Source organism: Spermophilus citellus (assembly GCF_964194105.1).
Source record: "Spermophilus citellus genome assembly, chromosome: X".
Lineage (NCBI taxonomy): Eukaryota > Metazoa > Chordata > Mammalia > Rodentia > Sciuridae > Spermophilus > Spermophilus citellus.
In genome coordinates, this window is record NC_138190.1 from 134,968,710 (window position 1) to 134,981,265 (window position 12,556).

A 12,556-nucleotide genomic window follows, 5' to 3' on the forward strand; every position below is an offset into this window, starting at 1 on the left:
GAACATGGCTTCTTGGCAAGACCAAGACAGCTATGAAGGATAAAGTCCAACTCTGTGCTAAAAACATTCTGTTTATCTATAACACATTTAGGAAATATAACCTACCTCACACCTCCTAAAGGAAATCTTTATTTTAAAAAGTCTATTCTGTCCTTAATTCAAGAGGAACTTAGTTTCCTTATGTTAGAGTTCTGTCTACAAAGTAATATGATGTTAATACTCAATTAAGGCCAAAAATGTTGTCTATGCTATAACTTCTAAAAGTCAATGTGAGGATTCAAAAGGTCCAACATAAATTGCAGACAGTACCTTCTGGTTGTTTATTTTAATGTAAAAGTCATTATTCAGTTCAATAATTATTTGTCAAGGCATCTATTTTATAAGTATTCTATGAATTATGCTTTGTGCATAAAGGTAGTATGAAATATGTTAACTGTATAAGTAGCAAGGAGATGTTTACATTCAATTTGCTCAATTACAAATGAAGTACTCTATTTTTTAAACTAAATGCTGTTGACAGTTGCATGTATACTCCAATGTTGTTTTCTAATCCACTAATTGACAAACATTACAATGATTTTTTTTGTAGTTATAGATGAACAGAATGCCTTTACTTTGTTTATGTGGTGCTAAGGATTGAACACAGTGCCTCACCCCTGCTAGGCAAAAACTCTGCCACTGAGCTACAGTCCCAGACTTACAATTATTTTTATAAACTACAATATACTATTTTGCTCTAATCAATGTAATATCAAGACCATGGGATGTTAGAGGATTCAACGAATCTGTCACAAAGTATTGATTTATCATTTCAAAATTAATTATAAATGCATATTATTAAAAGTATTATTGTTGTGGGATTTTTGTTTGTTTGTTTTAGATTTTTGTACTAAGGATTGAACCCAGGGATGCTCTACCACTGAGCTCCTCCTGAGCCACTGGGATTACAGGTATGCACCACCATGCCCCGCTTACAGTGCTGTTTATTTTAATAATATTTAACTCAGAAGCTTCTGAGAATAGGGACCAATAGAGAGACCTTGCCCTCTTATGTAGCAGCATGTCATACTAAGAAGAGAGAAATAAATGCTCTAAGTGATGTTGATAATATTGATATATTTTAGATTACATTTCAACTCCCCTAACAGTAATGCAAAAAGAAAAAAAAAATGGAGGGCTAGGGTTGTGGCTCAGTGGTACAGTGCTTGCCTAACATACGTAAGGCCCTGAGTTTGATCCTCAGCACCACATAAAAATAAATAAATAAAGCAAAGGTATTATGTCCAACTATAACTAAAATATTTAAATAATGGATATTGAAAATGTACACTCATAGAAAATAATGTGACTCCCCCCCACCCCAAAGTGTATGCATGTTAACAAATATATAGATTAGCTCTACACTGCCTGAAAAATGTGCACAGGCCAAAAGTAGATAAAAGTTGTTGTTTTGCCATGTACTTTTCAAACAATGTTAATATGCCCTAAGCCTACTGGGGTTACAGTAATGAAGTCATTTCCAATTAAAACTAATCAAATATGTAATTTTATATGTCCTTCATTGGTTAGAAAAAAATTCATGTAATTAACTTTGTCCTGAATTAAGTATGAGGACATCTGGCTCTACATTTAAAATGATGATATGTTATGGGAAAAACTATACTAGGCCTTCTTAATGTTGAACAAAAATGACAATATTATATGGAAGCTAGATATATACATTTAGTGTTTCCACTTTAAAATCTAGGAGACAAAAAGATCATTAATTTCTAGTAAATACATTATAGTGTTATTTCATGATTTCATTGATTTTTAAAATTGCTTTTTAAAACTTGATGTATAAATGTTAAACAGTTCTTGGAGCATGAATTTTAAGTGAGTTGTGCTTCTTCTCTTTCTTGTTAACCATTTCAAGTAAGCACAAAGTAGTTAGAATACTGCTCATATTTATTTTGAAACTTAACTCTTCAATGTGTTAACATGGAACAAGTTAAATTGGGGGGAACGTGAGTCATTAGAATCAATTAGCTTTTGAAAGTGTTCAAAATGTCACTGTCTTATTTATCCTATACCAACAGGCATACATTTGTTAAGTTGTAAAGTGCTCAATTCAGCACGTGTAATGTTTGTTTGTATTTGTCTAATACTCTTCTTTTATGGTTGGTGCTTTTTGTGTTGTATAAGACATTATTAACTATGCAAATTTAGGAACATATTGTCCTGTGTTTGCCTTATGATTTATGATTCTAGCCTTTATGTTTAGATCTATTATTCAACTCAAATTCATATAAGGAGTGAGGTATATGATGTAGGTTCATTTTATCTTCTATATGAATACCCAGTTGTTCAGGACCATTTGTAAAAACATCCTTCTTTTCCCATAGTTGATGTGGAATTTGATTACAAATTAATTTTTTAGGTTCCACATGAGTGAGATTATGTAGAATTTTATTTCTGTGCCTGGTTACCAGGAGCTAGAGCAGTTGTGGGACTGGGCTGATGTTAGTCAAAGGATATAAAATTTCAGTTAGATAGGAGGAATACATTCAAGAGACCTTTTGTACAACATGATGACGATAATAGCACTATACTATATTCTTGAAAACAATGAGAGTGAATGTTAAGCATTCTCACTATAAAAATAAAATAGTTGAGGTAATATTATGTGAATTAGCCAAATTTAGTTATTCTACAAATTTCAAATGTTGTACACAGTATAAAATTCAATCTTTCAATTAAAAAAAATTAAAAAATTAAATATACACATGTCCATTTCCAAAATCTCTATTTTTCAACATATTATTGCTAAATTATACTCATTAGTGTAGTATACATTAAGTATTGAAATCAGATATGTAAGTCCTCCAATTTTCACAATAATTCTTGCCTTTTAATATGCAATTTAAAATAAACACATCTTTTTAAAATTTTTCAAAAGAGCTTGCTGAGATTTTGATTTTTTTATTTTTTCTAATTAGTTACTCGTGAGATTTTGATTTTGATTTGCATTGAATCTATAAGCCAATTTGTGGAAGACAGATTACTTAATATTGATATTTCTAATCTATGGACTTGGTATTTGTCCCCATTTTTCTTAAGGTCATCTTATATATATCTTAGCAAAGGTCTGTAGTTGTCTGTAGAAAAGCCTTTCACATCTGTTGTTAGAGGCATTCCTATTTACTTTGTTTTACATCTCTAACATTGATTTTTGAAATTTCATTTGTTCAATTTTTGTTGCTAGGATAATTATAATTTATTTTGTATATAATTTTATATACCACGGCCTTGTAAAATTCACTTATTAGTTCTATTCGGGGCTTCTTATGTGTAGATTCCTTATAGTTTTGTAATACATATAAACTGCTAATCATGATACTTTTGTCTCTTCTTTTTATCTTTTCATTCACTTAGGGCATTGGCTAGGAATTCCAGTATAATACTGACTGTCAGAATATACATCCTTGGCTCATTTCCAATTATGCGGGGAAACTTCTAATATTTCCCTATTAAGATGTCAGCTATGGGATTTTTTTTCTAAGTGTACGTGATCAGATTGACGAATTTCCCTTTTTTTCTACTTTGCTGTGAATTTTCATAATGACAGAGTATGAGGTTTGTCAATTACTTTTCTGCATCTGTTGAACTGATTATATGTAATTTCCCCTTTCATTATGTTAATGTGGTGAATCACTCTGATTTTTAAGTGTCTAATGCAGGTATTTAAAGCTATGGGTTTTCTTCCATTTCCCTCCTCTTTAACTGAAGCCACAACTTTGGTATGTTACGTTTCCTTTTTCATTCAATTTGGAATGATTCTAGTTTCCCTTGTGCTTTCTTTTTTATCCTATGTATTGCTTAGGTGTCTATTGTTCAATATTCAAATAATTTGAGGTATTGGTTTCTAATATAATATCTTGAGACTTTATATGATTCCAATATTTGTAAACTTATTAAGACTTTTTAAAAGTATTATTATTATTATCATTATCATTATTATTATTTTCGTTTTTGGACCTTTATTTTTCTGTGGTGCTGAGAATTGAACCCAGTGCCTCACACGTGCTAGGCAAGTGCTCTACCACTGGCCCACAACCCCAGCCCCTTATTAGGACTTTTTTTTTAAATTATTTTATTGTTGGTTGTTCAAAACATTACATAGTTCTTAATATACCATATTTCACAGATTGATTCAAGTGGGTTATGAACTCCCATTTTTACCCCATATACAGATTGCTGTGTCACATCAGTTACATTTCCATTGATTTACAAATTGCCTTTCTAGTGACTGATGTATTCTGCTGTCTATCCCATTCTCCACTGTCCCCCCTCCCCTCCCCTCCCCTCCCCCCTCCCCTCCCCTTCTCTCTCTCCATCCCCTCTACTATAAATCGTTTCTTCCACTTATATAATTTTTCTCCTACTCCTCCTTTCCTCTTATATGTAATTGTGTATAACCCTGAGGCTCACCTTCCAGTTCCATGCAATTTCCCTTAACTCTCCCTTTCCCTCCCGCCTATCATCCCTGTTTAATGTTAATCTTCTTCTCCAGCTCTTCGTCTCTACCCTGTCCTTGGTTACTCCCCTTATATCAAAGAAGACATTTGGCATTTGTTTTTTAAGGACTTTTTTTAATGAAACAGTATATAGTCTATCTTGATGAATATTCCTTCTAGTCCTAAAAGTAATGGTGTGTTTTGCAGTTGTTGGATATAGATTTTAAATATCTGTCAATCAGTTCTATTTTAACATTACAGATTCTTCAGGTTATTAATTATCTAAATCATTAAACAATTATCTAAATAACCCAACAATTAGTGCTAAGAACCTTTCAGAAGTGACCCAGATTAGAGTACTTAGGGCTTCCCATGTGACCCAATATTTACATTGAGCCTTATCATCCTTCAATTGGGTTTCATGTCATAAATGAAACTTGAGACCAAATAAATTACCCCTAGTCTATTAGATTCAGTTGGAAACAGTATACCATTCTGGAATTCAAACACAAAGCCAAAGTAACATTTCAGAATTATGTATATATAACAATAATAATCTTTCTTTTTTGTTCTTTTTTATAGATAGGTAAATATCACAAGAAAGTCTGTAAGCACACTGGTCTGTAAGGGGACCAGGTGGAGGGAGGGAGGGAAAGGGGAAGTACTAGGGAAGGAAATTGACCAAATTATGTTATGTACATGTACAAATATGTCACAATAAATCCCACTATTATATATAATTATAATGTGCCAATAAAAAAGAATACCGATTTGTATATAGATTATTTTTTCCTGAAGTTGAGTTACTAGAAACCAATATCAGGTTACTTCTCATTACTACCTACTACCTTCACACCTAAGTCTTAGGTGTAGACACAGGTATATGTGTGTTCACATTCATGTAGCAGAAACCTACCATAGAGAAATAACATGTTCCTAGGTCAAAGTAAAAAATACACACTGGTAAAGAATTCTTGTCCAGTAAGGCTGGAAGCTTAAAAGCATAACATCAGCTTCTAATTCTGAAGGATCTCTTAAGACACTACAGTATCTGAAATCTCTCTCAGGCTTATCAATGTTGTAGAGAAAAGTTTAGTATGTCTTATAAAACTATTCACAAATATAAATCTATTGAAGGAAAAAAATTAAATCCTAGTTAAAACAATAAATTGGCAGCTATATTTCTAAGTGCAGAGAGGGTCTTACTCTATGCCAGTGTCACATTTGACAAGGATTTAGAAATTTTAACCTTCAAACAAACATACTGTGTGTTCATATTATATTTATAAATTTTGGCATTCTAAAACCTATAGTCATGGATTAAGATCTGAACACTGTTCACTAGAATCAGATCTTGACTTCTGCTTAGATTTTTCACCAACCTAAATAATAAACGAATTAGTAGCCCACAATGGTAAGGAGATAAAAACAGATAGCAATGCAGCTCAAATTTTCTTCAAGCTCTTGCATATGTTCAAAAAGACTTCCATTTCATTATGTTTGAGTTCTTTGAGTAACTTATAAAGGACTTAGAGTAATAACCAATTTTTTCTAGTAACCTAATGATCCATCATTCATTTCTACCGTTGTGCATATGCTCGTTCACTTTTACAGTTATAGAACAGTCAGTGCAGCATCTCAGTTCAAGTTATTGACGCCGTAGATACAGAATTGTTTTATTTCTTCCTGCTTTGGATTCTCTCATAATTAAACAGTATATTAGGCAGACCTATCTTTACAATGGATGCTATAAAAAGTCAAATGCAAAAGAAGAGTATGACAAAGCTCAAAAGTTAATAATTGAACCAAAAAGAGAATTGTGGCTATGTTGTAAAGTAGGAAAGCATGGTCCCTGACACTTCATGGGCATTTATTAGATATGTGATTATGAATGACTTAATCAAATGTAATGTGATCTGTAGCCATTACAATAGCCAGATATATCAGCTAAATTTTGAGCCAAAGGCAAACCACAAAAGAACATGTAGACTCATTTGATTCTTTTGAAGCATCTTTCACTCACCAAAGGTTAACATTCCCTTCAATAAGCTATATAGGCATGGCTGAAGCAACGAAAATGTGATCGCTCTGCTATTGTAGGCTGTATAACAAAAATACAGATAAAGCATACCTTTTGATTAGCTGCCCATCTGCATCAGCCAGAAGTCATCAATGGCATTATAAATGCACCTATCATTGACCCACAGCATCTTCATGGAGAAGCTGAATGACATCTCCATTTCTAATTAGGAGGTCTTCTGAACCTCTCTTCCTGCAGTCTGCTAGGGCTTTATGTTTGCCTAGAGATTGTAATGGTGTTTTGAAAAATTATATTACAAACTTGATTGCAAAACTCCTTCAAGAACTGCCTGCTCTCTGTAACAAGGAATTCAGTCTTTACTTCAATGATAAATGGGGTAGCTGCAGTAGCTTTGCAGGAACCAAGTGGAGCAGTTTGTGATAGGAAAAAAAAAACAGAACATGTGTTTATATAACCTGAAGAATTCTTTTTTATTTGGAAAAAGAATCACAGCGTGAAATGTACAGAAAATAATAGAGCACAACTAATTTGTTACATGAATTATAAGCATAAACCAGAAAAGAAAACAAGCATGAAAATATTAAATTTTAAATACAATTATTTGTAAACTACTGTCAGGAAAATTTTATCTTGGCACATACAAAAGGCAATAGCCCTGAACAAAATTTACTAACACCCCCCAAAGGATTTATGAATTCTATCATTTTGCACAGGTTAAAGTAAGAGGCACCAAAGCTCTAGGTTCAATAAAAGCATATTAAATCATAATGTTGTGCTTCACTTGACTGTAATCATTTTGCAGCCATAATTTTAACTTAGTTCATAATAAGCTAAATAATCCAAGGCACACTGATTGCATTTGGTTACAAAGTAGATAGAGAAGAAGTGATTTTTCAAGTCCAAAAGTATTCCGAGATGAGAATTTTTGCAGCACAATATTTTACATGTTGAAATGCATGATTTTAGAAATAAAGAGTATCATAATTAAAATGTTGTAAATGAAAGTAAGGAAATAGTTATGTGCTATTGATTCTTTGCATGTCCAAAGGAATCAACCTGAAAACAATATCCACATCATTTGGGCTGAATGTCTTTTGAGCAGTATTTTTTCCAAATGAGCTGAGGAGCAGGCAGGAAAGAGCTACTTGCTATTTGACATAGCAGCTTCATCAAAATAGGAGAGCCATCTCTGACACGGGTCTCTACAAGGGAAGTGGAACCCATTATTTCTCAGTCATTTGACTTGATAAAGTGAAGCCAGAAGAACAGCTTATCCCAACTTCTCTGGGGAGATGTATAGAATGCACAGTATTGCTCTTCCCCATGTTTTCCTTAGCACAACTCAGAAAATTATTTAGAGAAGAGAGGAAAACCAAGAGGTTTTTCTGTATTCCCATCCACTGTGATTAAAGCATTAATCAATTTTGCATATTTACTTTATTTTTTGACATCATAACTGGAAAAATGGCTACTTAAGACAGTTCCTGACAATCCTTTCATAGATCTGTAGCAAATGTTTAAACACAAATTGGGTTCCTCTAAAGGAAGATGCCTCTCACATCTGAACAACTACCTTGATCCACTTCATTCTCAGATAGAATTAATTATGGAAATTAAACTTCTTTGTGTTATTAGTCTAAACCAGTGGTCCTCAAAGTGTAGGAGGCAGACCACTGGGGGTTCCTGAGAACTTTTTTGAAGGGTCTGACAGGTTAAGCATACATTAAGACAGCATTTGCCTTTTTCATTCTCAGCCTCTCACAGTGGAGTCTTCTAAAGGCCACCAAGTACAATAGGTTAAACACAAGAGCAGATATGCAAATCCAGCTGTCTTTTACTAAGCCGTATGTTAAAGTAATTTACAAAAGTAAAACACCACTCTTCTTGCCAATTGTTTTGTTTTGAAAAATATGACTCTTAAATAAAAATGTTGTTTATACACATTTAAAATGGGTTTATTAATTTAAAATAAATCTTATTTCTCAGTTTTAATTTATAGTAAGGTAAATATGAATAGATATAATCTCCATAAATAAGAGTTCTTTGGAGTGGTGTATTTTCTAAAAATGTAAAGGATTCCTTCATTCATGATTTGAGAACTGCTGGTCTAGACAATCAACTCTAAGCAAATCTTTTACTCACCACAGTTTCTGCCTCTGTAAATTAGAGGTAATAAAGCTTGGCCTTTTTCACACTAATACTGGTAATATTAATTGATAAATCATTTAGTGAATGTAAGCTACCATGCAAATATGTATAATGGTCATCATATCATTACCAGAAAAAAAAACATCTACTACTTTTTTAAAAAACAAGCATTTCAGAGTCAATGCTGTGCAGCTTTGTGATTATCAACGCCATTAATCTCTGACACCAACATTCAGCCTTCCAAAATGAATTGGTTCCTCTGAAGGGCACCTAGGAGCAGTCCACTGCAAAGCATCATTTCCACTCTCCAAGCTAATGACTTCAGAGAAGCAGGATTCACCCTAAGCAGTCAGTTCTAATGCCCCTCTACTAACTTGGTAGGATCCTAACAACTTGGAAACTATTTCTTCTATGAAATACTTCCACCCCAAACCCTTTCACTTTATGGGGTACACCCTTGCTCTAGCATGCTGACGTTTGATATCATGAGCACATTTTTTGAGAACCCACTAAAATATATTCCCCCCCGAGGTATTATTAAATACTTTTTAGCATGGAATTTTTACTTCCTATATTTTCTGATCTGGATTATAAATTGATTTCTAAAGTTTGTCTGAAGCTCCTTTATTCTCTAATTCTATCTTATACGCATAAATGGAAAACTCAGTGGTGGATAAAATTATACAGAACTATATATACACATAAATAGGTGCATGGAAAATTGGTGAAATATAAACAAGGTCTGTGGATAGTACTAAGTTCCATTTCCAGATGATATTACAGTATAATTATGTAACATATTACCATCGGAAAGCCTGGGTAAAGAATAAACAGGACTTTAATACTATTTTTGTTAACTCCCTATGGATTTATAATTATTTCAAAATAAAAACTTAAACAAATTCTATATAATGGGGGAGAAAAATAATGAAAATAATTTTTGAAAAAAAGATAAAGTTGGTAAATTTGTAGAGATTTGAAAAGATTGACTATTCAATCAACTTCAGTAGGAACTCAAACAAATTCTACATAAAAAGAGAAGTACTTACTGAATGTTCATATGATTTGCTTCAAATCTTCTGGCTATGGAAAGTACCTAATGACTTTAAGGATGCTGACAAAAGATTGTCCCTATGGGCTCCATCTATTTCATCAGTGAAACTGCCTAAAGAATTTCAATTGAATATGCCATTACTAACCATTAGGGGCCTATCTTCTTCTTCATGGTCATCGTAAGTAGAGTAGAAATAGTTGCTTGACCATTCTTCAGGCTCTTCAGAGATTCCTGCAGATTGTGACATCTCAGTCCAAACTATAAGAAAAATGTTGAGTGTAGCAGTTACTTAACAGTGCTGGTTCACTGCAAGGTGAGAAGTAAACTAGCTGTGATATTCAAGGTTTTAACCTTCAATGGACCAAGATTTGTATCTTCATCTGTATTATAATTGTAGATTAGACCACACTCTTTTATAATTTTTGACCTTTCACAAAGGGGCCAGTTGTATACTTCTTTAATTTTTAGAATGGTCACAAGGTGAGATTGGTTGTAAGTTGTTAAAAGTAATAAGTTAAATATCATTTTAGAAAATATTTACCCTCTCTTAGAAAGTCACCTGTTATAAAAAATTCTTTCTACAGCATTTTTTAATTGGTTCCACTCAAATAGTACCTATCAGATTCTATATCAGATTAAAATACTGAGTCAGGCACCCTAATTGGCATCTCTCTAGTGGTGTCCAAGTTGTTTAGGTAATACTACTGTGTGCTTCTATAGCACCTTATTGTCATCTCTCTAGTGGTGTCCAAGTTGTTTAGGTAATACTACTGTGTGCTTCTATAGCACCTTATTGTCATCTCTCTAGTGGTGTCCAAGTTGTTTAGGTAATACTACTGTGTGCTTCTATAGCACCCTATTTTAACACTTGCCACATATAATTTTAATTGCTTGTTAAATTATCTCTCTACCCTCCCAGCTATGTGAGAATGCAGCTGAGTGCATTTTAATTATACTTTAGGCCCAAACTTTTGCACAATTCCTGGCACACAGGCCATATTATATTATAACATTTGTTGAACTAAATAAACTATTTAAAATCACTTCATATAACACAATTTCCATAAGGACAATAAATATTCCATCTGTAAGCGATCCTTCCCTATTCATCAAACCATGGTAAGTGAAGGGTGCACTGGCACCAGTAGATGCATTTCATTCATCACTGCATCCTCTAATGCAGGGATTCCCAAACTTGAGCAGGGATCCGAATCATAGAGAGCTGCTCAAAATTTCAGTGGCTAAGCCTCATACTTGGAGTTTCTGATACAGAATGTCTAAGACAGAGCCGAAGAAATGTGCCTTCCATATAACAAGTCCCCAGGTGATACTAATGTTCCTGGGTCCAGGGACCATACTTTGACAACCACTGCTCTGTAGTGCCCAACAGAATGATTTGCATATGCAAGATAGGAGAGCCTGATAAAAATGGGTTGGCTTTGTTTTCTTTAGACAAAAATAACAGACATAGATTTTCCAAATTAACAATGGGAGATTAAAAAAAAGAACTTGCACAGCCATGAATCTCATCTGAGGATGACCATGACACATACCTGCATTTGCTTCTGCCTGAACTGACACAACTGCCTCACTGACCGCCACCATAGCACTGGGTTGTTCCGATTCAGTTTCCTGGATACTTAGAAAAGCTCCCTGTTGCTTTCTGAAATAATAATGTATAAAAATAAGTGAGCTTTCACATAATCTAAGAAATAGTAAGAATTTAGAAATGGTATTTCTTCCATTCTCAGAAAATTCATTCAAAGAGCAGATATTTCCCCCTTTTGAGATCTGTGTGTAGTATGCAAAAGCCTAAATGATAGGATTCAATCCAACAGGTTCTCTGTTATGCAAAGCAAAAACTAATCCTGTCTAGATCCAAGGTAGGTACACTGTGTACAATCCCTGTTGCTCTGTGAGCTTCTAATCTCAGTGAATCAGATAAGTTTTGTATAAATGAAGATGAAAATTTAATTGAGCACACCCCTGAAATCCCAGTATCTTGGGAAGTCGAGACAGGATGATCACAAGGTGAAAGCCAGCCTCGCTAAAGTGAGCTGCTAAGCAACTCAGTGAGACTCTGTCTCTAAATAAAATACAAAATAGGACTGGGGATGTGGCTCAGTGGTTAAGTGCCCCTGAGTTCAATCCCTGGTATCAAAAAAAGAAAAAAAAATTAAATTCATTTGTATTGTCACATTTGTACCAGCTACTATTAAGTCAACTACTGCATAAAAATAAGTCTTTATTTCTCTAATATATGATAAAAAGACTGGGTATTGTAAACTCTAAAGATGAAAGACTTTTATGATTTATTATCCTAAAGCCTCAAATGAAACACCATGTGTTGCCTCTGATTTTATCTACTTCTAAAAAATGATGTGCAACAAAGGAAAAAGAATCTAATAAGTTATTCACAATGATCCCACCATCATGCAGATACTGCATGGTCAATCTCTGTGCCAGGGTTTTGGAATCAGTGTGGAAATTCTTACTGTGTACATTCGAATGTTCTGTGGACAGTCTACCCTTTAGAATTACTAGATGCAGGACAGACCATATCTCTTAAATCAGTAGCAGTGTGCTGTCATATAAGACTGCCACTTTCCTTAAAGACTTCCTGGCTACATCCAAGTTCAGTTCCATGCCAGTATCCATACCTTCTAACTTATACAAAGAAAGAACAAATTACAAACAAGTAGCCTCCATTCAAGAGATTACAAAGCTAGCTGGGTACAATGGCAATCCCAGCAGCTTAGGAGGCTGAAACAGGAGAATCACAAGTTCAAAGCCAACCTCAACAAGTTAGAAAGGACT

General features: G+C 33.7%; 1 protein-coding gene across 2 annotated transcripts in view; it reads right to left on the reverse strand.

The window, feature by feature from the left end:
* Positions 1–6,689: 6,689 nt before the first annotated feature.
* MCF2 (MCF.2 cell line derived transforming sequence) overlaps positions 6,690–12,556 on the reverse strand; it is a gene marked incomplete at both ends in the record, with an annotated part of 81,678 nt that continues 75,811 nt past the window's right edge. Inside the window, 3 exons of one of the 2 annotated variants that reach the window (XM_081277641.1) lie at positions 6,690–6,796; positions 9,881–9,997; positions 11,293–11,402. In XM_081277641.1, coding sequence (XP_081133767.1) covers positions 6,690–6,796; positions 9,881–9,997; positions 11,293–11,402 — 334 coding nt within the window. Of the gene's footprint in view, positions 6,797–7,706; positions 7,740–9,880; positions 9,998–11,292; positions 11,403–12,556 lie in introns of those variants that run through there. The other variant, XM_081277642.1, reaches the window with a different exon arrangement.